The following is a 20,579-nucleotide window of genomic DNA, read 5'->3' as shown; positions in this document are numbered from 1 at the left end:
AATGGAGTACTATATTGTAGGTTTAGTATTATAAGTACAGGAGGATAATCATACTTATTTCATAAGACCTGCTGACAGACCTGATCCTGCTGCAGCATCTTCGGGTTCTACACCAGAGACACGCCCCCATATAAAAATACAAATAAATAAAAATATAATTAAAATTAGACGCACATCTTGACGTCTAGTCCATCCGGTGGCCCGATTGGCTCGGGACTTTATAGGGGCGGAGTACTCGCCATTGAGGAATTTGACTGCGACGTACGTGCACACGCCTACCCGATAAAAGTGCACTGGAGAGTGGCTGTGGAGGAGAGAGCTGTCAAGGGCGAGAGGAGTCAAGTTTGCACGATCTGCTTGGCTGTTTAGTGGCTTGTAAGCATCTTCTTTTGACTCGTTTTATGGGGAGGTTTAAATGTGACACTTTGACGTGAAGTTTAGACCAGAAAGCCACAAGATCCTTTGCAGGTGCAATTCGAATGCATGTCTATTTCTTCAATCTAATTCAGGTGAGTTTTTTATTTTTAATTTTTTATGATTATGTTGAATCAGCGTGTGTGATGATTGTTTTTGCTCTTGTTCTGGTGATTTATAAAAGTAGATTTAGGGCAATATGACTTAACAGGTGACTCTACTCAATAATCACACTCGTTTTCTGAGGCCAATGTGAGTGAGCATCATTGGAGGCAGGAGGAAAGTACTAGTGTCAAAATAGTCTTCACTTTTTTTCCTGTACATTGTCAGTAAGGTTATAAATGTATTTTTGGGATGGGGCTAAGTCCTTATGGGACCATCCTCTTTCCATATTGTATAATGTAGGTGCAGTGCAGCCACCAAAGAGTCTGCCACAAGTGCATGCAAAGCCTTCTGGGTATTATTCCATATAATTAATATCCAGCTCAAGTTCCTGATATTTGCATCATCTTTGCCTCTCCTTGGTGAATATATCATGCACTTGCATGACTCGTCTACTAGACTTTGAGTTTTAGATGCATTATAAGTTGATTTAATGTCTTACCTGTCTCTTGACCTGTGGCAACCTTAATTTAACTTGGATGAATGTTGTTGTGGTTTTTGAGACTTCAATGTGCATGCATCAAACATCCTTCCTGTCTCTGGGGAGGATGTGTGAGTTGCTTTTTTTTGTCTTTGATTGGCGAGAATTGTTGTGCAGGTAGCTGCCTTACCAGGAAGTTTGAACTCAACATCTTTTGATGTAACCACATTTTGAAGTATTTACAGTGCAACCTAAACATGCTGGGATGCCGATAGATTTGGCAGGTAAGGTGTGGTCAGTGAACGGAACGGATTGGTATTTGTAGGATCAGTATTTTACTTTTGACTGCTCAATTGGGCGCCAATGACTGGGATAGGCACCCGATTTGTTTGGTGGCAATCCAGTTAAATCGACTGGTCTCCTATTGACATCAACAGCAAGCAGTGAGTTGAGATTTATTGCAGGCTTGCAGAGGCAAAGCCAAAACCTAAAATTTCAGGAAACATTTAGAAACGGGTCATGGTAAACAACAATAAAATTATTAAGTTTAATTCCCCTTCAGATTGTGTATTGTGGGAGGTACTGAATTCAATAATTGTATCATTTAAAAATACATATAACATGTAGCAAAATGATAATGCATCAAACTTTCTGAATGTGGAATCAAGTTACTATTAAAATCACAAACTCTGTCTATAAATGTATACTGCGTACGTTAATGTTGTCACCATTCTTAAAAGTCTGCCCTATAGCATTTGTATTTAATCCTATTTAGGCCAAGATGTTGAGGATTTGACTTGCACATAGCTCACTTTAAATTAAGTCACTCTGTGTGGGGTCATGACTCAGACATTCACCAGTGTGTTCTATATTCTGTAGGTTTTCATGTAATCCGTTTACAGCTTCGAAACATGTAGGGCACTCTGTCTGCAGTCTACCAATTGGGACGCACTATTCGGTCATGCATGACTCTTGTAGTATAAATAAACATACTAAATAGCGAGCCATCTGAAGAATCCATAATGTACTACATGTAATTCATTTTAACTGGACATCAAAATTAGTGTTCCAGTACATGGAGAAGTTGGATATTAGATAAATGCTCTTATGGCTTTCTGTACTGTTTTGACAACAGTGCAAGTTTGTGGCAGGTGGACTTATTTGCGAGCATGCACACTTCCTCCTCATTGTGCCACCGTTCTGTTTTATTAGCCCAATGTTCTGTTATTCTTAGCCCAGCAGGATGTTTATACAATCCTTGCATAGAAATATGACTGGCAAGGACTGCTTGTTTATCTTTCTTTCCGCTCCTCAGGTCGTCACTGTCTCACTTCCCTGAGCATCCCTCCATTTCCCCCCTTATTCGTTCCCCCCTCTGCTTTTTGCATGCCTGCTTGGCTGTCTTCTGTATCCCACTCAAGGATGAAATGACATGCTCTGTGATGAGCTTCTTATGTCTTGATCTGATATCAGTAGTGTAAGTCAACTTGGAATGAAGTAAAATAAATATACGAGGCCTCGGTAAGCTAATTGTAGTTATAAATTGTTGATTCATTACATATTGTAATGCTTTGAGAGGAAAGTAACAAGTTTTTTTTCAATAAAGGAAATCGAAGCAAGTTGCGACGCTTAACTTCCGTAATATCAAACCGTGAAACGGTAATTTGCTGATATCTTATGACTAGAGGAGTCTGTATATACAGTAACTGCATTCATGTGGAATGCAAGTCACGTCACGGGGACTTATACAGCTGACTTTGTGATGTAAATTCCGTCCCTGCTGGCGTACTTTGTACCAAGCAGTGAGCATGGGATGGCAGGGGTTGTGTTCCTAGTACTGTGTTAATTGTCCTGACAAAGTCATTATCATTGTGGATTTTTCCTTATAATTCAGCCCAAATGTAAGTCCGTTTTGTAAGTTTGTCTGCGTTCAAGATAACTCAAGAATGAATAAAAAGGATTATCCACTTTCAAAGATTTGTTTATAACATGAAATGGAAGAGGTGATTATATTTTGAGCTAATGAGGTCAGTGAACTGAAAAGGATTTTTTTTGATAACTTTAAAGGATTTTTCTATTTACTGTAAATATAACTTTCAGGGAGTCCAATCCTTTTGAACTGAGAGGGTTTGAGGTCTAGTGCCCAATCTACCAAATATGGTGATGCTTTGAATTTGACTGCTTTGACACAGGTCTGCTTACTTGCACGTTCCTCTACTTTTTAGTAACTTTAGACTTTTTTTTTTCCTAATTCACTTGGTTTTCATTTTTTGGGTTCAATCAGCTGCCACCTAATGACTCATGTCATGTGATTAACCAAGCTCCACTGAGGGGCTCATTTGAGTGGCCTCTTGAACTGGAAATAGATAATTTGGAGCTTAAACGTGCATGTCCTCGTGTCCCAATGCTACTTGGAGTGCTGATATTGTATGTCATTATCATTTAGTATTTCAGATGAATGCTCTGGGGTCCCAACACAAATATTTTTCTTTGTTGATAATGCAATATATTGTCCGGGGAGAAAGTTTGAGCCAAAGAAACCCCTGTTTTTGAATTAGGTCTCACTGTAATCTTTTGTTTTTATCCATTTAGGTATTTTCTTAAATATATTTTTTAAAACTCAAGAGAAAAAAGGTTTTAAAAAAATATTACAAAAGATACTATCTTAATGATTAAAAACATACTTTTTACTTTAATCCATTCGCACATGGTTTGGCATTTAAACTGTGAGAATGCCAATGTTTCAATAATACAAATGATCACTGCCATCCCTCCTTTAGAAAATTGATTTGAGCCTGGTCAATGGCAAGCAATGAGCTATTCATTTTGGTGGCAATGAAAGGATTGTTTTATCAGATATTGCCTCGATGCACTTTCTGCTGTGCAGTGGAATTAAGCATGAAATGTCATTGTGAGCCACAGTGGTTTGTGATATTTTGGTCCCTATTGGCTCATGGGTAAAGGGCCAGAAGTCGTAGAGATGTCATCAGTTATTATTGCAGGCCAGCTCAAGCTAAGTCACATGGTCTCTCATACAAGTGGTTGAATGGGTCAAACACTGTCTCGTGGATGTGTCCACAATACAACGATTTTTTAAACTTTTTTTATCAGGTCTTAGAGGTGTAGAGGTGTAGTTTCCGATGTAACTGCACATGCACAAAGATGACTGTTGTGTACTTTTCTAAATGTATTTTATGTTTCTTTAAAAATCAAGTTTAAGATCGTGTATAAAAGCGTTAAAAAAGTGAATTATTTGTACCTAAATTTGCAGTGGTTCCCTTGACATTTTGATAAAGTGGAAGATCCATTCCGAGTGTTTTGACAAAAGCCAGACCTGTGCGTCACCTTCCTTTGGGGGATATGTTTCATGATGTAATACATTTTTTTAGTGTTAGGCTTGTCGTAAAATGTACTGTATTTTTCGCACTATAAGCCCATAGTATTTTGTGGACTCTGCTATGTCTTTCTACATGATTATTTGCTTCATGAAGATATTTTGGCTCAAATATTTCTCTCTAACATCTTTATGTAAATGACTCATTAAGAGATGGGTGCCTGTAGCTAATAGTCAAGAGTGAAGGATGCATCTAAAATGTATAGGCCTTATCATGAAAGATTACTGTGGCAGTTCAAAGTTGTCCTAATAAAAGTAGTAAGAACATTTCCTTCAATGGTATTAGATTGTGGTGAATTGATTAAGCGTAACTTCCATTTACATAATGGTACTTATCAGTAAACCATGTGTTAATCACAAACCTCACGTCTATACTCAAACACGTCTGAGATTTAAAGTGGGTCAGGCCAAATCTCCTTTCAGGCAGCTCATGTTGAGCATCTTGTTAGTTTTTTTTTCTGTACAGCCAGCCAGCGGAAGAAAAAAAAAATCCAAGCTCGTGGTTGCCGTCAAGCACATACTTTAAATAGCCGGCGTGAGAAGGCTGCTGAGCATCCAGTCCCGAGACTGCATGTGGCTAGTACCGCTGCCAATCGTTATAATCAAACAAAATAAAGAAAAAGAAAAAAAGAAAAAAAAGAACTTGCAGTCAACCTCGTGCTAGTCGGTACGCTTGGGTTGGATGGTACAAGAGTGCATCGAGCTCCTTCCATATTCATACTACAGCCCCCACTTTGTCACATCCCTCCTAGTGCATTCACAATGACTGTGGTGCAGTGCAACAACAGTGTGGCTTATGCAGTGCAAAGATTCACTGTGATGTTGCAGGACCTTGACATTTTTTCAGACTAGCGACTATTTTTAGTTTAAAAAAAAAAGACCCAAGACTTTGTGTCCACAGGTTCACATGACATTTTTTGTTCATCTTGGCCACAGTATTATCATTTAGAAAACAATATATATACTACTGCATACATATTAACTCATTGGAGTCTGCTATTGACCGCATCTGATGTCCAATCCCATTTTGATTGGAAGACTCTTCTGGTCCTCCATAAAAGGTTAAAGTCATTTTATCTTTCTTTTTCAACAGTTCAGTGTTTGTGTCCGTCTGCGATATGACTGAGGTAATGATCACCAGCACCCCCATGGAGGACATGAGGCTCAGTCCCACCAAGGACAGACTTTCCTTCCAGGTACGTTTCTAACACACATACTCGGTGTATAGTTTAGATTTCATAGAGGTAACAAATATATAAAGGATGAGCTGTAAACTCATTTGAGGATGGTGAATTGAGGCGCTCTAATTAGTCAAGATTAATACTACATTGTGGCTGACTTAGTAGAACTCTGAAGCATTTAGAGGTAGGTTTTGAACAGGGTTTTACAGTACATTTGTTTAGCCAGTTATTTGTACAGTTATTCAGTGCAGCTGCCTGATGGTCGGCCAAAGCCAGACATAATCAGCCATCAGGTGGTCTTGACAAGCGCCTTCCACAAGCTTTGTTTCAGTGTCAGCTCAACAAGTTCATCCCAACGCGCAGCTGCTGTCACATTTTGTACACAGTGTAGACACTAAGGATTCTTTTGACCGCGCGTTTATGACCTGGAACGACAACATTGCGTCCGCTGCTCATATGAAATGTCCGTCTCGTGAAGACACTGAGGAAGAAGCAGACTTCCTTTCACATTTTCACACACCATCTGTTTGAGTAGAGGCTGGAACGGATGCAAGGGAAACAGGTGCGAAGTGAGAGCTGAATTGAGCACTGTGTCATAGTTTTCTGCCACGAGCTTCCAGACTTTCCTTGTAGGAAACATTGCATCAAGAAGCAGTCTATGCTTAACTTCTTATACTTGCTAGACTACAATTAGAGGAGCAGACATTGTGCCTAGGCTGCCAAATTCAAAGCATTGCCATATTTCCTAACTGTGACCTTCTCATTAATGCAGATAAATCTTTAGAATGTATATATTACCCACAAATTAATTGATCTGGTCATGAATAATAGAGGATTAAATTCCAAAAAAAAAGCAAAAGTGTGCACAACCCTAACAATATGAGTCAGCTTTACAGGCCTTCACCCTGTAAAAATAGTACAGTATACTATGGGCTGTATACATATATTGATAGGATGTTTACAACATTGTTAGCAGGGTAAATGTTTGAGTATTTGCAATAGTTTTTTTCAATATCCGTATCAGTACGGTTTTGTCCCGTGGATACACAACAATCCCAAAATAGCAGCCATTGCCACTTTCAACCCCCGTCAGAGAAACGAGTTGTGACGTGTGTCCAATGGCACAGTCATTAACCGCCAGGACCCCCGGCCGCCCATTTTGGTGGGAATAAACTCCCGGTGATAGGCTCTGTTTTCCTAACCTGAGAAATTCTCAAGGTCCACACAGAAGATATTTGCCGTCTTCTCATGCGTTTGATGAAATTCCTGCAGGCTTGGACACAGCTGCATCCCTTCTCTCTCTCGTCTCATCTAATGCTTACTTTCCACTCGGCATCTTGCCCAGACGCTGACCCACCACCCTCAAACGTCTCGGAGTGAAATATGTTGGGCTAAAAATATTCCTCTACTTTGTCCAAACAAAAATGCTGTTCTTGGACCTAGTGTTTTCTTTTTCTTTTTGTCCTCCACGCATCCCTTGGGCTTTTATGCCGATTCCTGAGAATGTACTGAAGTCGAAGTTGGTAAAATCTCACATTGTTTCTCGATCACTTTCTCTACCTTCAAATAAGATTCAACACTTGTTTTGACTATTAACAAGTGTTGTTTCAGTCTTTTGGGTTTTTTTAACTTGTACCAATTGAATCATTGACTATATTATGCCCTTGGATAATCTTCCATGCTGTAACAGAGTACATATTGAGCTGTGAGCAGCTTGGCAACCTGCCTCCAAAGCACTTTAGATTAGACACGATGGCAGCATTTTAGCTCCAAGTCTTTGGACATGTTTAATTTGCTACTGATGTAACCTGGATTTTTTGGGGGTGAATTCGCTTTTCGACTGTTAAAGTGCTAACATTTACGATGAAGTGTTTGTACAAATATTAATTCAGGAGGATGACCCGTTTTAATGTCGCCCTCTGTCCTCGGCAGATCTTCCCCGACCCGTCCGACTTTGAGCGCTGCTGCAAGCTCAAAGACCGCCTGCCTTCCATCGTAGTCGAACCCACGGACGGCGAGGTGGAGAGCGGCGAGCTCCGCTGGCCACCTGAGGAGTTTCTGGTGAGGAATGATGACCATGACGACGACGAGCCCAACCACAATGGCGTCCAAAACGGCCAAGCCATTGTCAATTCCCAGTGTTAGGAGTTACATCATGCTTTCTGATGTCAACAATTCCTCTGCACGCCTCACCTGGTCACGCTGCACCTTAAAGCTTTCCGGCTGACGCAACTCAAACGAAGCAATACACCGTTTTTTGTCGCACTGCCACTCAATGGGACTCCTTTTCCACACTTGAAAAAAAAGACTGAGTGTTGGGACTGCACTTGTATTGGGTCCACAAGAATGGCAACCTACCAGAAAAATAACTTTTTAACCGTAGAATTGCGTGTTCACATTCTGGATTGCTGTTAAGTATTTGTCAATGTTGCTTAGTCGTTTTTTTTTTTTGTTTATCATGCGTGTCAAATGTAATGAGGATTTTTTTTTTTGGTTTGTTTTTCTGGTTATAAGTTGACATCTGCGTACTGTATGTGAAGCGCTAGATGTTAACTAATGGTCTTGTTTAATGTTGTCAAATGGACATCCAATAGTTCACAATTTTTTTGCCTCACTAGTTATTTGGAGTAGAGAAATGTGACATTTGACAGCCTTGCTAGAAATGTCCTGAAACATTATGGTATGTTATACTTTTGATGAAAATTGTGAGTTAGTCAATTAGTGGCTGTTCTTTTTGTTTGCATAGATGAAGGTTTTAAGTAAGTGAGCAATGGAAAAGGAGGCCTAATTGCTCAACAGACGGAAAGCCTTATGACTCGTGAAAATAAAAATGGTTACTGTATAACTTTTTTGTTGTTGTTTTCTCCACATTGAGCTAATACTGTTGGTCGTATAACTAATGGATCCCGTCACAAGTGAATGCTCTTCTATTCTTCCAACTTTCTTTTCAAGCCACCATACTTTTTGTCATCACATAGCGTTGATATGCAAGGCCATTCAACATGTTCCACCTAAAATGTCAAAAAAAAAAAATGTTTTCATCCACTTGTAGTTCTGTTTGTTTTTTTGTTTGTCTTTGGCGTTAGGGCTGTGTACAGAACACTTTTTTTTCCCTTTTTCTTTTTTTTTTATCGTTTAACCAAGATTGTCTTTTGTAAAGCTCAGGGAGAATAGCTGCCATCATTTTGTTTTAGTCATTGTATTCAGACCGCTTTTTTTTTTCTCTGACTGTTACAGAGTATGTAAATAAACTTGAATTTGCTAAACCAACTGTGTGCTATTTGGTCTACCATGTTTTCTTCTCCCCTCAAAAATATTTGGAAAGTTAACTGTTGGTTTAAAGTTTCCCATCAAACAAACTGTGGTTGGACCATTTTTAAATGTTGCAGAAAGTATTTAAATCAGTTATAAAGTTAAAAAAAACTGACTAGATTACAAAGAAAATAAAGATTTTCAATTAAAATGAGAAAAAATCAAATATGGCAGATGAATTCATGTAAATTGAAAGTCTGCAAATACCACAGCAATGTAAGAGAGGACATAACAATGGTGTGCTTCTAATAGACATCACATTGACAGAAAAGTCATAAAATTGGGGTTTTGTGGAAGTGCCGCTCTGGGTGCAAGTTTTTGTTCCAAACCATCCAGCCCAGTTTAACCAAGAGGTTTCCACGGAAACAAGCACCCCACTGCAATCCACTGATTGCACTTGTAGGAGACCAAATTGTTGAAAAGCTATCCTTTTCATGGGTTGGAATGAAAACCAAACATCCTTTGTGGAATAGTTTCTCCAACCCAAATGACAAGGTCATTTCACTACACTGAGATTGTTCCTTGCTCTTTGCAACAACAAAAAATGTGGATACAAATCATTCTGCTCATTTTGCCTGTTTATTGTTGTCTTGTTATTATTGTTTATTCAAGCAGTGCCCTTGAGCAAGGACGCATGACCTGCTGGTGGGTTTTTAAACCCCCCACACACCGCCATTTTCTTTCCAGGGAAAGAAAGCAGACTAAAATGGCTGTTCTTTGTTCCTGTTCTTTTCCTATCAGGAAGTAGGGTCCCCAGGGTCCCATTGTAAAGTAGTAAGATATTTTCAAGTTCCTGGAGTTATGGAATATTATGTAAGACCATATTGTACCATTTTTAATTGTCGGAAAGAATTGCATTTCAAATGTTTCTCCTCCATGTTCTAGACTTTGTTTTAATGTAAGTACTAAGATTAAGTTGCAATTATAGTACAGTTATCAAGTTGGGTGACCAATCTAGCAAAATAAGTAGCTATAAAAAGTTAATAATACTCTATATTGGAAACTTTGACGGTAATTCAACTCATTCCAACTGAGTTAATATGTAGAATGCATCTGTAAGTGTGTCAGTCACTGATAGAGCTTCTTGTTCATTCTTAGAATTCTTTCCGATGGAAACAATGTTAATGCTGATTCCTCAGTGTCGGCCAAGTTCGACCTGCCCAGTGGACGAAATTTGGGACTGATCGTCCACATTAAAATCTCTTTCTCTTAAACACACATGCACTCTGAGCCAGCATCAGTGAAACATTAGTCCTTAAGTCCCTTTTTGGTATGTATTGAAAAGAAGAGCCAACTGGATTTCACTGAATTGAACACATTCGACTGCCCGTGACAGCGATAGGCATCCAATCCATTTTAATGTGGAAGACTGGAAACTGGAAGTACTGGGTGTCAATTATTTTTTCTGCCGCCACGACACCACTCTAATGTTACACATGACGTCAGCATGTATCGATGTGTGTGTGTATGTTGTGAGTGTGTCAAAGACACAGGCTGACAGACAGGCTGTAAAGAGAGAGAGAGAGAGAGCACTTAGTCAAACTCAAGACTTTTCCATGACCCTGTTCCCCATGGCATGCACTCTATTTAATAGACTGGTGTGAACCCAAAGAGGTCATTCCAGAATCTGTGGACAATTAAGGCACTAAAATTGAGTGTATTTATTTAGTAATTGATCTTTTCGAGATAAACACTTCATGTTCAACTTTACGTGAATAGTAATTCCACAGTTCTGAGTTCGGATCTTCCTGTGTGGAGTTTGCATGTTCTCCCCGGGGCCTATGTGGGTTTTCTGTGGGTACTGTGGTTTCCCCCTACATCTGAAAAACATGCATGGAGGCTGGTTGACCACTGGTTGTCTGTCTCTTTGTGTCCTGCAAATTGGGTGGCAATCAATTGAAGGTGTCATAGGTGACTGGCATAGGCTCCGACACCCCCCGCAAACCTTGTGAGGAAAAGATTTATGGGAAATTAAGAAATGAATGCTATCTGTCATCAGCCATACTAAATGCATATGTCGGAAATTTGATGACTATTCCCATGACTAACATGGTTGTGTTTGTTTGAGTGACTCATATCAAATAATGATAAGCATCATAATATTTTACAAATGTTTTAAATAATGAGGCCTCATTGATGTATGCAAATTTTTTCTCCAAACACATTTTTATCTTAAATGCAGAAGAGCCGCATAAATTCAAGTTGGACTGGACATGCTTGTTATGTAACTCAACGTGGGAAAGAAAAAAATGTGACTTTTTTTGGGCATGTCTTCTCTTCTCCTTTAGGTCTATTGATAGCACTTTGAACTTTTCTTTGGAGAGACAGAGAGAAGGAGGGAAAAAAACGTGTGTTATTTTTAACATTCTTCCCTTTCACGACCTCTCTAAGTTCTCTCGTCTTACTGCCGCATTTCCTTTTCATGTCCCCAGGCCTTACACCTGCAATACCACAGCCGCTGTTTCCCTTTAAAAGCATCACTTTGTACTTTTTGCCAGGTCCTGTATCCGTGCAATTATCTAGCCCGTGTCCCTCCATGCACCCCTCCATACTCTCCAAGTAAAACGGATTAGTGTGGCGAAGACATAAGCTGCCTATTTAAATCAACACATGGCTTTTCAGTCTGGGTTCTACTATTACGTACCAGTACATAATACTGACACAACTACTCAATAATGTACAAGTGTCTTTATGTCGCTTTTCCACTGCAAAGTACCAGCTCAATTTTCCACTGCGAAAAAGCATTGCACTTTGAACGCACCGTGAACCTACAAAGACAGTTCAGGTGACCAAAGTAATCCTGTATTTACTTCTTGGTGAAAGGAAACATTTCATTTATGTACTATGACATATTATCACTTACAAGACTCAAACTGGGTCGACAAACTGGTTGACTCACCTGCCACTTTCCAATCAACACACACAGATTGACCTTTCTTCAGATAGCTGATAAATTAGCCAGCTAACGACAAATTGTTGGAGGCTGAAAATTTTGATGAGCTAATATACTACTTTTGGAGGGAGAAACCATTTTCTTGCTCATTTGAACTTGACATTGTAGATGATGAAATCACAGATACTGTAGGAGCAAATATGTTGATGTACTTGATGACACCCGATGACAAGATAATGAATTCCGTCATTCATTTTATTGACCCGCTTATCCTCACAAAGGTGGCGGGGGTGCTGGAGCCTATCTCAGCTAACTACGGGGACCAGGCGGGAGATACCCTGAATCGCTGGCCAGCCAATTGCAGGTCACAAGGAGACAACCAATCACACTCATACCTATGGGCAATTTAGCGTGTTCATCCAGCCTACTCTTGTTTTTGGGATGTGGGAGGAAAGTGGACTACCCAGAGAAAACCCTTGCAAGCTGAGGGAAAACATGCGACCTCGATCGAACCCATAACCCCAGAACTGTGAGGCCCATGAGGCTGTGAGGCCACCTTGATGCAAAATGTATTTTTAAATAATACTACTTGCTTTATAAAATACTTTTTCAAGAGCAATACTTTTGTGGATTTTTTTTTGGGCGGGGGGGGGGGGGGCATAGAAGGCCTTGAAAGTTCTCTACTGGCTTTGAACATAGTAAAAGAAGTCATCTTGAGGAGACACCAGGACTTTGGATGTTGAGCTTGCTTTTATCTCAAAAAGAGTGGTTATATAGGATATAAAATACGGTTTCCATTTGTTTTTAAATAATAATTAAGGTATACATCAACCATTCATGACTGCGTGTTTTGCAGGTAAAGTCTCATTTTGGCACCAGAAGAAACGGCACCTCCTTTCGATGGCTTGCTGTAATTACACTTGGAAGGCGTCAGGTTGAGAGGTCGTGTTAGCAACGTGGTTAGGTTGCGAGAATTTATATTTGAGATTCTTGATAACAACTTGTAGTGAGCAAGAAATCCTCGGAGAAACCCTGTACTGGCATTCGGCAGTTTTCTCAGCTCCGGACGAAGCTGCCCTTGTATGGAGGGGCCAGCTAGCATCCGTTTAGCCAAGCAGGTTGCTATGTTGCAAGCGAGTATTTGGACGGATTCAGCTCGGCTAGCCGTGCTAGCTTGAGAACTTTTTTAAAAATCTAATTTTGTTGGGGCGCCAGAGAGCACGACAAAAGGTGAGTATGTCCATGCATGCCAATTTGACTTAAGTGTTGTATGTTGCTCATCGGACATGTTGATCAATGAGTAGCATGGTGTAATAAACCATTTTTACAGAGATCAACTCCACTAGTTAGCTTAGCATTCGGGGTCAGGCCAGGTTCGAATATGACTATAATTTAAACCAGAGTTATCAGATTGAATGGCACCGAGTGATAAACTTAAAAAAGGACTGTAGTTTTCCGGCATGCTCTTTCTTCCCCCATCCGTAACACTGGCTGCATGTGAAGTCACGTTCTATCCACCTGTGGGGCTTCAACTTTATTTATCTTTTTTAAAACAGCTTGTTGTCGCGTTATAGTTGAAAGATAACAATGCATCCGAATGCTATAGGAGGAATTAGGAATAATGATTAAAAATAAGTCTAAAAATGTCCGTCTGTTCACTATAACACAAGTATTCGTTCAATTAGCAGGAAATAACAATGATCTGTACTCAAATACACTGTAATATACACTATTCCGGATAATAATATCGTATGCATACGTGTGGGGATGCAAGGTAATTATTGCTCATAGTTCACATTATCCATTGTTTATGTCTGTACTGCATGCATGTAATTTATTTTTCCGCTGCATTATAAAACTTCAGACTATTCACAACATCATGGAGCTTAAAGTGTGTGTGTGTGTGTGTGTGTGTGCCTCAGAAATAATTGAGGTGGAAAAGGTGCAGGCTGCAATGTGCACCTGCTGGATGAAATAAGTCCCTGTAGCGTCAGCTTTGGAGTCTCCGGCGTCAGCGAGGCCTTATCAACTCAACATTCTGCAGGCCCTTTTCACCCACACTCGGCAATAATTGACTGCCAGCGCCTCTGCGTTTACAACTGCTCAAGGTTATTTGAAACCTTCAATAGTTGGTGCACATGCAAGTTATGCATTTTTATGTGGGTATAGTAATTTGGGGAAAATAAATTAAATCCGGATAGATATTTTTTTAAAGCATGGAGTGGAACTTCTCGTGTTTTACCTGTCTTATATGTGATTGACTATAATGTGGAGGCTTTTCGTATGCCTGTGAAAAAAGGATTTAATTGTATTTATTCTATCTGGTCCAATTAGTTTGGTACAAGACCATGTATTTTTGAAATGTTGTAACATTTCTCATTTTAATACCTGGACAAAACATCCTTGATCCGCTTGACCAGATTTATGCCCACAAATACGTAGCCCCATTCAGAACAACCCCGCTTATTTACATTCCACTCGAGGAATGTCCGCACTGGATTTTCCACTGTTTGTGGGAAAATATAATGAAAGAGCAACAGAACCTAGTTGAGTGTATGTAATCAATCATGTGTTTCACAAAGCCTGAGAAACCTACTTTGCTGTTTTACTTCAGCCATCGATCCTAACAGATGCCTCTTTGTTTTTATCTCCACAGATGGCTGTGTCAGTGAGGGGTTTGTACTTTTTGCTCATGCTGTTTTTAGCCAGTTTTTTCGGTAGCATCTTCATGCTTGGTCCAGTCTTGCCTCTCATGCTGTTGTCCCCCGCCTGGTACCGCTGGATTACTGATCGCATCGTCGCTACCTGGCTCACCTTGCCCGTGGTGCGTTGAGCTAATCGGCTCTTACTTGGCATATTTGCAGCACGCTTGACATTTTTGGTCTTAAAATCACTGAATTACTGGTTTGTTTGTTTTTTGCTCCATTTTATTTCATCCTGGTTTTGAAGTAGAACAAGTCTATTGTAAAAAATAGAATTCCAAACAACATACCAATCATATATTTTCTCCAAAAATGTATAGCTTGGTAGTTAACAGTAAGTGTACTATATGCTACTTTCTGCCCAGGCTAAGGAAATAACATGACATTAATTGCATGTATTTCTGATTCTTGATTCTTTCCCAACAGTCCCTGCTGGAATTGGTATTCGGAGTAAAAGTTGTGATCACAGGAGATGCCTTTGTACCCGGAGAGCGAAGCGTAATAATCATGAACCACCGCACACGTCTGGATTGGATGTTCCTATGGTGCTGCCTGTTGCGCTATAGCTACCTGCGATTGGAGAAGATATGTCTCAAGGCAGTTCTTAAAACTGTACCTGGCTTTGGTATGTCAAACCTTTAAAAAATAAAAATAAAAAAGCACATTGTAAACTATCAAATCTTCTAGGCTGGGCCATGCAGGTGGCCTGCTTTGTCTTCATCCACCGGCATTGGGAAAAAGACAAAGAGCATTTGGGAAACATGCTGGACTACTTCTGCGACATTAGAGAACCCCTGCAGCTCCTGCTCTTCCCGGAGGGCACCGACCTTACAGGTGAACTAGTGCTGTGATGGCCATTTTGGTTTATTTCCACCTAGCAGCTATCAAACTGCAAAAAGTAACTCCACCTGCCTCGGCGCTTTGCGCTGACACTTTTATGTAAACACAATTGTACAGTGATAACGCATAACCAAATGCTTGTCATCACGCTCTTGGAATGCTCTGATGTCAAATGATACAGCAGACTCAAATGCCTCCCTTAAGCTGAGCAAAGCCCACCACCCACTTGTTTTTATGAGCGGCAACGCTCAATTTCTCTTTGCGTGTCATGATGTCATCGCGAGGGGTCTAGTGTGTGACATCACAATTAACCAGAAGCTATGTGTGTTTTTTCTGACACACTATATGCCATCTTCTATCCAAAATCTGTATGTATATAGATCAGTTTTTAATGATGCCTTCACAGATGCTGTTCTTAGCACAGAATAGTTTTCCATTTGACAACAGTCCATTTTAGTTGGGCTTGAGTCCGACAATGATAATAGCTTTGGCTTTGCATAGTAGTGGTAATTACAAATGTACTCATTAAATCTCCCATGGACCTTCTTGTAAGAACCGCAAGCTATGAGTGCAGATGAATTGTCTCCCTTTGGTCTTGGCCAAAGGAGATCTTACATAACATGATTAATGACTAACCGGGGTTTGTTCCCAGGAAATGTTTGCTGAGTATACAATTATGTATGTTTCTGTTTATCTGCCTCGTCTCTTGCCATCTTGTGTCTATCCTTGGCAAAATGTGTGTTTCTATGGGCTGGTACATTGTTACTCGCCTTGTCACACGCAGCGTTCTTATTTTGGCTTCGAGTTATGTTTAAAACAAACTGAATGGCAGCGTTGTATTGCATGATTAAGTGTCCATCCTTGGCACGAAGGTATCTGTAAACTTTTATTTCCTCCGTAGAGAACACAAGAGCGCGCAGCGACAAGTTTGCAGAACAGCACGACCTGCCAAAATATCAACACGTGCTGCATCCACGCACCACTGGCTTCACTTTCATTGTGGAGCGACTACGAAAAGGTTTGTAATGCATACTGATGCGCACTTAAGATGATATGTGTTGTAATGATATTAGAAAAGCCAACTATTTATTAAAATATAACATTATTTAAACTAATTCAGAGCCATCTACGCTGAGTGTTTTAAAGTTTTGTATCAATTTGAGTCAAGTTCTCTGAGTTCATATGTATGTTTATGGGTCATCTTCTAATAGCTAAAGAGATACTCACAGCTGCTAATTTTTTCCTATGAGCTAATCATCATGGCACTCCTCCAAACTTCTCAAATACCACCTTTGGCTGAACACTAACTATTCCAGCAGGTGTTGTAAATCGTGTGTGTGATCTCACCGTCTAAGTCGGTCTCACTCTTGTTCGTATCTGAACCAGTGATGGACCAACATAGTGGTTTTGAATCCCCTCTGCATGTCTGTCCCAAATTTATTTTTACTGCTCTACGGCCCATTGGGATATGGGCAGGTTCTTTCTAGCAGGTATAATCCCTTCAGTCTTAGAATAAAAGGTGTGGATCTTTTTCCGATCGGTCATCATTTTAGTTCTGAACTGCAGAAATAGTAACGGCATCGATAAAATGGCCACTTCCCAGAAAATCTCATTATTATTATTATTATTTCACATCAGATAACTAAAATTTGCAGTTATTCAATCAAACTAGAGTCTTTTTTCTTGGATACACATGATAAAGTTTTCCCTTTTAAAGAATAAAACTACAAATTGTACATCTTTAAAGCTTGAAATGTTCCAGTCATTTTTTTGAAACATTTCTAGTTTTAAACATCAATAGGAAGTTAAAAGTGGTATTGTGTCAAATTCACGCTTAAATATAAATGCTAAAATTTGTTTTTTTTTTTTCCCCCAGGTGACAACTTGGATGCGGTGCATGATATCACGGTAGCTTATCCCAAGAACATCCCCCAGACCGAGCGCCACCTCATGCTAGGCCTCTTCCCCCGCGAGATTCACTTTCACGTGCGGCGCTACCCCGTCTCCACGCTCCCCACCGCCTCCACCGAGCTGGAGTCATGGTGCCGTGAGCGCTGGGCCGAGAAAGAGTCACGTCTACGGGACTTCTACTCGTGCAAACTGCGGGCCTTCGACCGAGAGGGTGTGGCGCGGGTGCCGCCGTGTAAGTCGGAGCTGCGTGTGGCACTGATTAAAGCCGCCTCGCTACTCTACTGGAGCGCCTTCATCGTGCTGTGCTTCGCCAGCATTTGGCTATGGGCTCCCGTTCGATTGTACTTAGTGTTCATGGTGGGCGTTTACGTAGTACAACAGAAGATGGCAGGCGGGGTGGAGCTGCTCGAGTTGGCCTGCCATCGCTTCTGGACCTCCGTTGCGGCCAATGGAAAGGACAAGATGGTGGATGGAAAGAAACCATGATCACAATATACTAATCTGAGCATCCTTTTTGCAAGGTCCTTCTTTAGAAGACGTGTTTACCTCCCGGCAGCTTGCTTGACCTCAGCACCAGGTTTAAAGAAGAACGTGTTGTCAATATCCCTCATTTTGTCTCGCTTATCATTACCTCTGCCAAGCATGAGTTGCACCAGACATTTTTATTGCAAGATGACAGAAACAATCATTTAAATGCAAGCTCTTTTTCCAGTGCCCAGTACCAACTCTTTGTTTTTTTTCCCCTTCTCCACCCCAAAAAAGCAGCTGGAAACTACAACTCTTGCACTTAAGGAATTCTCCTGTAGTGAGAAGATCTAAAAAAAAAGAAATATTGTAGTCATCCAACTCTTTTTTTTTTTTTTTTTTTTTACCTTGGTAGAGATCCGACCTCAATTGTCACTTAGCTCACAACGTTGGTTGCTTTCATTTGAAGTGTAGTGTCAGGCTCCAATCTGTGTTTTGTTGTTGTTTTGTGTTTTTTTTTTGTCATTTTTTTGTGTGTGTCCCAGTTGTCACACATGATGGAGCAAAAGCCATAAAAACTGCACACTCTCCACAAGTACTCATCTAAATATGTTTTGAAATACCTCTTACTTGGGTAGAATTTATCTTTTTTATACAAAACCTAGAAATGCAGTTTTCCCAGCCAGGGAGAAAAATCTGTACAAAAGCCAAATGTGAGCCAAAAAGTAAATACTTACTGAAAAGAGTTGGCTTTACTAGCTCCTGAAAATTAGAAGCAGATTATTATTATTTTTTTTGTTGTTGTTGTTGTTGCTTTATGCTTGAAGCAAATGTCCTTATTGGGAGTCATTTGTGGGAGGGGTTTGGGTATGTTGGGACAACATGCCCCTCCTGCTACAGTGGTGGCACTGGAGGACCACCAGACATGGAGTGGAAAACTGTCCCCCCCGAAGAAGTAATCCCCCAAAAAGTCCGTTAAGGCCCACTTCTCCATGCGACATTGATCTGGTGGCTCAACTCAATTAGCAACATGCCAGCTGAGAGGAAAGCCGCGTCCGTTGTGTCAAGTATTGAATCGCAGTTTTTGTACCCCTTTTTGGGGGGGCGGGGGGGTAGCAAGTCTTGAGCAAATCAGACAAACAACATGGCGACAAACAATCTTTTCATTGTAATCAAGCCAGGCTGTTGTATGTCCTAAAATTATGGCCATGGACATTTGTTTTCTCACCTGTGGGCGTTATAATGATGTATTTTAGCAGTGGAAAGAGAAGATTAATTGTAATTATTCTTAAATTCGGATCCTCTGGATTAATTAGGGTTATCTTTTTGAGATAGGGGGCATTATAGTGTGAGGAATTGCACTGATTGTCTGTTGGGAAGATCAAATTTGAAACCTCTGAGCTTTCCAGTCACTGTGACTAAGAATGGTCACTAAACATGGCAAATCAGCTTCAAAGTATCTGTGTCTTTTTTTGAAAAATATTTTAATGATGATTGTGATTTGTTTGTTCTCTTTTTTTTCTGATGCTGGACCTGTTAAAATTACTACCCATAGGTAAACATGGAGAGTTGATGGGGAAATGACTGCATCCATTGACATCAACTCTGACTTGGCTGGAAGTTTTTGGAAACACTTGCAGGAAAATGCCGTTGCCTCTACGGGGTGATTGAGAAGATGACAACACAATGCTGTTTGAGGGTTAGTAGTCTTACTTCATTTTACATTTCAGGGCTTTAAGGGGAACATGTATCCCAATTTGCATTAGATTGTATATGCTGGCACTAATATTGTCAGACTCTAATTCTACTGTGTTAAAAGTCGTCATGAATTGCGGAAAACAGTGTTTTCTGCCATATTGCATGATTTGGATTTGATACATTTTAAACAATGAATTACATTATCCAACATGGCTGCACCGTCAACAGTGATAGTTTCATCTGTCTAACTCTTATTCCACTGACAAATTGTTAATCAGACTAACCTACTTTGAATAATGCCATTTAATGTTATTTGTCCTTAATTCACAGTGATTCCTTGAAGCACACATTTAAAATTTTCCTGTAAATTAATACACTCCGAGTGTAAATCACTTTTCCTTATTGAGGTGAATCAAAATACAATTCATCTGTTCCAGGCACCACCCCAAAATCATTCTGAGGATAATATCACTCATAAAACCAGAATACTGGTTTGAATACAGAAGCACCAATGGGGGTTTGTCCTGCCTAGAATTCCAGTGAGATTCCTAATATCGCCTCAGTGAACAGTAATTCTGTCTGTCTTATGCTGCCCTCATGCAGCCAAGTCAAGCACACTAAAAGAAGCAGCTTGCAGTTGACCAAAAAAAGGCATTTTGTTTACAATTTATACGTAATGGCCACAGAGTATTTTTTTAATTGTATATTTGACTGTTTTTTAGATGAGGTTTTGGACAAAGTTAACTAGTTAGGCCTATAGACTTTTATTCTAACAAAAATATATCAAGATAATGCTTATGAATTTGGTATTTTTATTTTTTTCAAAGGGGGGCACCTCCTACTTGGATTTAATTAATGTATATAATCTGTTTTCCTCTTGTGCCAAAATGATTACTATTTAATTATTTTTTATGCATTTAATTGGTTTTGCATGCACATTTTTCAAAGTATCTATCTTTTTTTCTATTTAGACAATTTCATTTTATTGAACTATTTCCAAAAGGATTGTTTATTTAATGTTGCATTGTATTCATTTCCTTTTTTTGTATTTATTCATATATTATGGTTGTAATTCATCAAATTATTTGAAGAAGTCTTGCTTTTCCTAACCATTCTTTTCATTCTCTTCCCTATTGCCTTATATAATTTTTTTCTTAGAACGGTTCTCCAGGGAGTGTCCTGGTGT

General features: G+C 39.8%; 2 protein-coding genes across 3 annotated transcripts; both read left to right on the top strand.

Moving 5' to 3' along the window:
• The first annotated feature begins 255 nt into the window (after nt 1-255).
• lbh (LBH regulator of WNT signaling pathway) lies at nt 256-8,842 on the top strand. The gene is made up of 3 exons (XM_077731858.1): nt 256-509; nt 5,485-5,587; nt 7,505-8,842. The coding sequence occupies exons 2-3, from the start codon at nt 5,510-5,512 to the stop codon at nt 7,715-7,717; spliced, it is 291 nt and encodes a 96-aa protein (XP_077587984.1). The 5' UTR covers nt 256-509; nt 5,485-5,509; the 3' UTR covers nt 7,718-8,842.
• A 3,837-nt stretch (nt 8,843-12,679) lies between these two features.
• On the top strand, nt 12,680-19,145 carry lclat1 (lysocardiolipin acyltransferase 1). Of its 2 annotated transcripts, XM_077731999.1 has the most exons (7): nt 12,680-13,007; nt 13,700-13,885; nt 14,434-14,601; nt 14,906-15,104; nt 15,167-15,313; nt 16,221-16,337; nt 17,196-19,145. In XM_077731999.1, exons 3-7 carry the CDS (start codon nt 14,434-14,436, stop codon nt 17,714-17,716), a joined length of 1,152 nt encoding a protein of 383 aa, XP_077588125.1. In that variant the 5' UTR covers nt 12,680-13,007; nt 13,700-13,885; the 3' UTR covers nt 17,717-19,145. The 2 variants fall into 2 exon arrangements, with proteins under 2 accessions (XP_077588125.1, XP_077588124.1); XM_077731998.1 differs by lacking the exon at nt 13,700-13,885.
• The last annotated feature ends 1,434 nt before the right edge of the window (nt 19,146-20,579 follow it).

The sequence above is a fragment of the Stigmatopora nigra genome, chromosome 13 (genome assembly GCF_051989575.1).
Source record: "Stigmatopora nigra isolate UIUO_SnigA chromosome 13, RoL_Snig_1.1, whole genome shotgun sequence".
NCBI lineage: Eukaryota > Metazoa > Chordata > Actinopteri > Syngnathiformes > Syngnathidae > Stigmatopora > Stigmatopora nigra.
Note: the sequence above shows the minus strand (reverse complement) of the source record. Positions and strands in the feature narration are given on the sequence as shown.

Excerpts from the sequence above, each read along its gene's own strand:
- lbh (XM_077731858.1), top strand. The coding sequence starts at position 5,510 with ATGACTGAGGTAATGATCACCAGCACCCCCATGGAGGACATGAGGCTC. Across the intron at positions 5,588-7,504 it reads AGGACAGACTTTCCTTCCAG|ATCTTCCCCGACCCGTCCGA; the intron begins GTACGTTTCTAA and ends TGTCCTCGGCAG.
- lclat1 (XM_077731998.1), top strand. The coding sequence starts at position 14,434 with ATGGCTGTGTCAGTGAGGGGTTTGTACTTTTTGCTCATGCTGTTTTTA. Across the intron at positions 14,602-14,905 it reads CCTGGCTCACCTTGCCCGTG|TCCCTGCTGGAATTGGTATT; the intron begins GTGCGTTGAGCT and ends CTTTCCCAACAG. Across the intron at positions 15,314-16,220 it reads GGAGGGCACCGACCTTACAG|AGAACACAAGAGCGCGCAGC; the intron begins GTGAACTAGTGC and ends TTTCCTCCGTAG.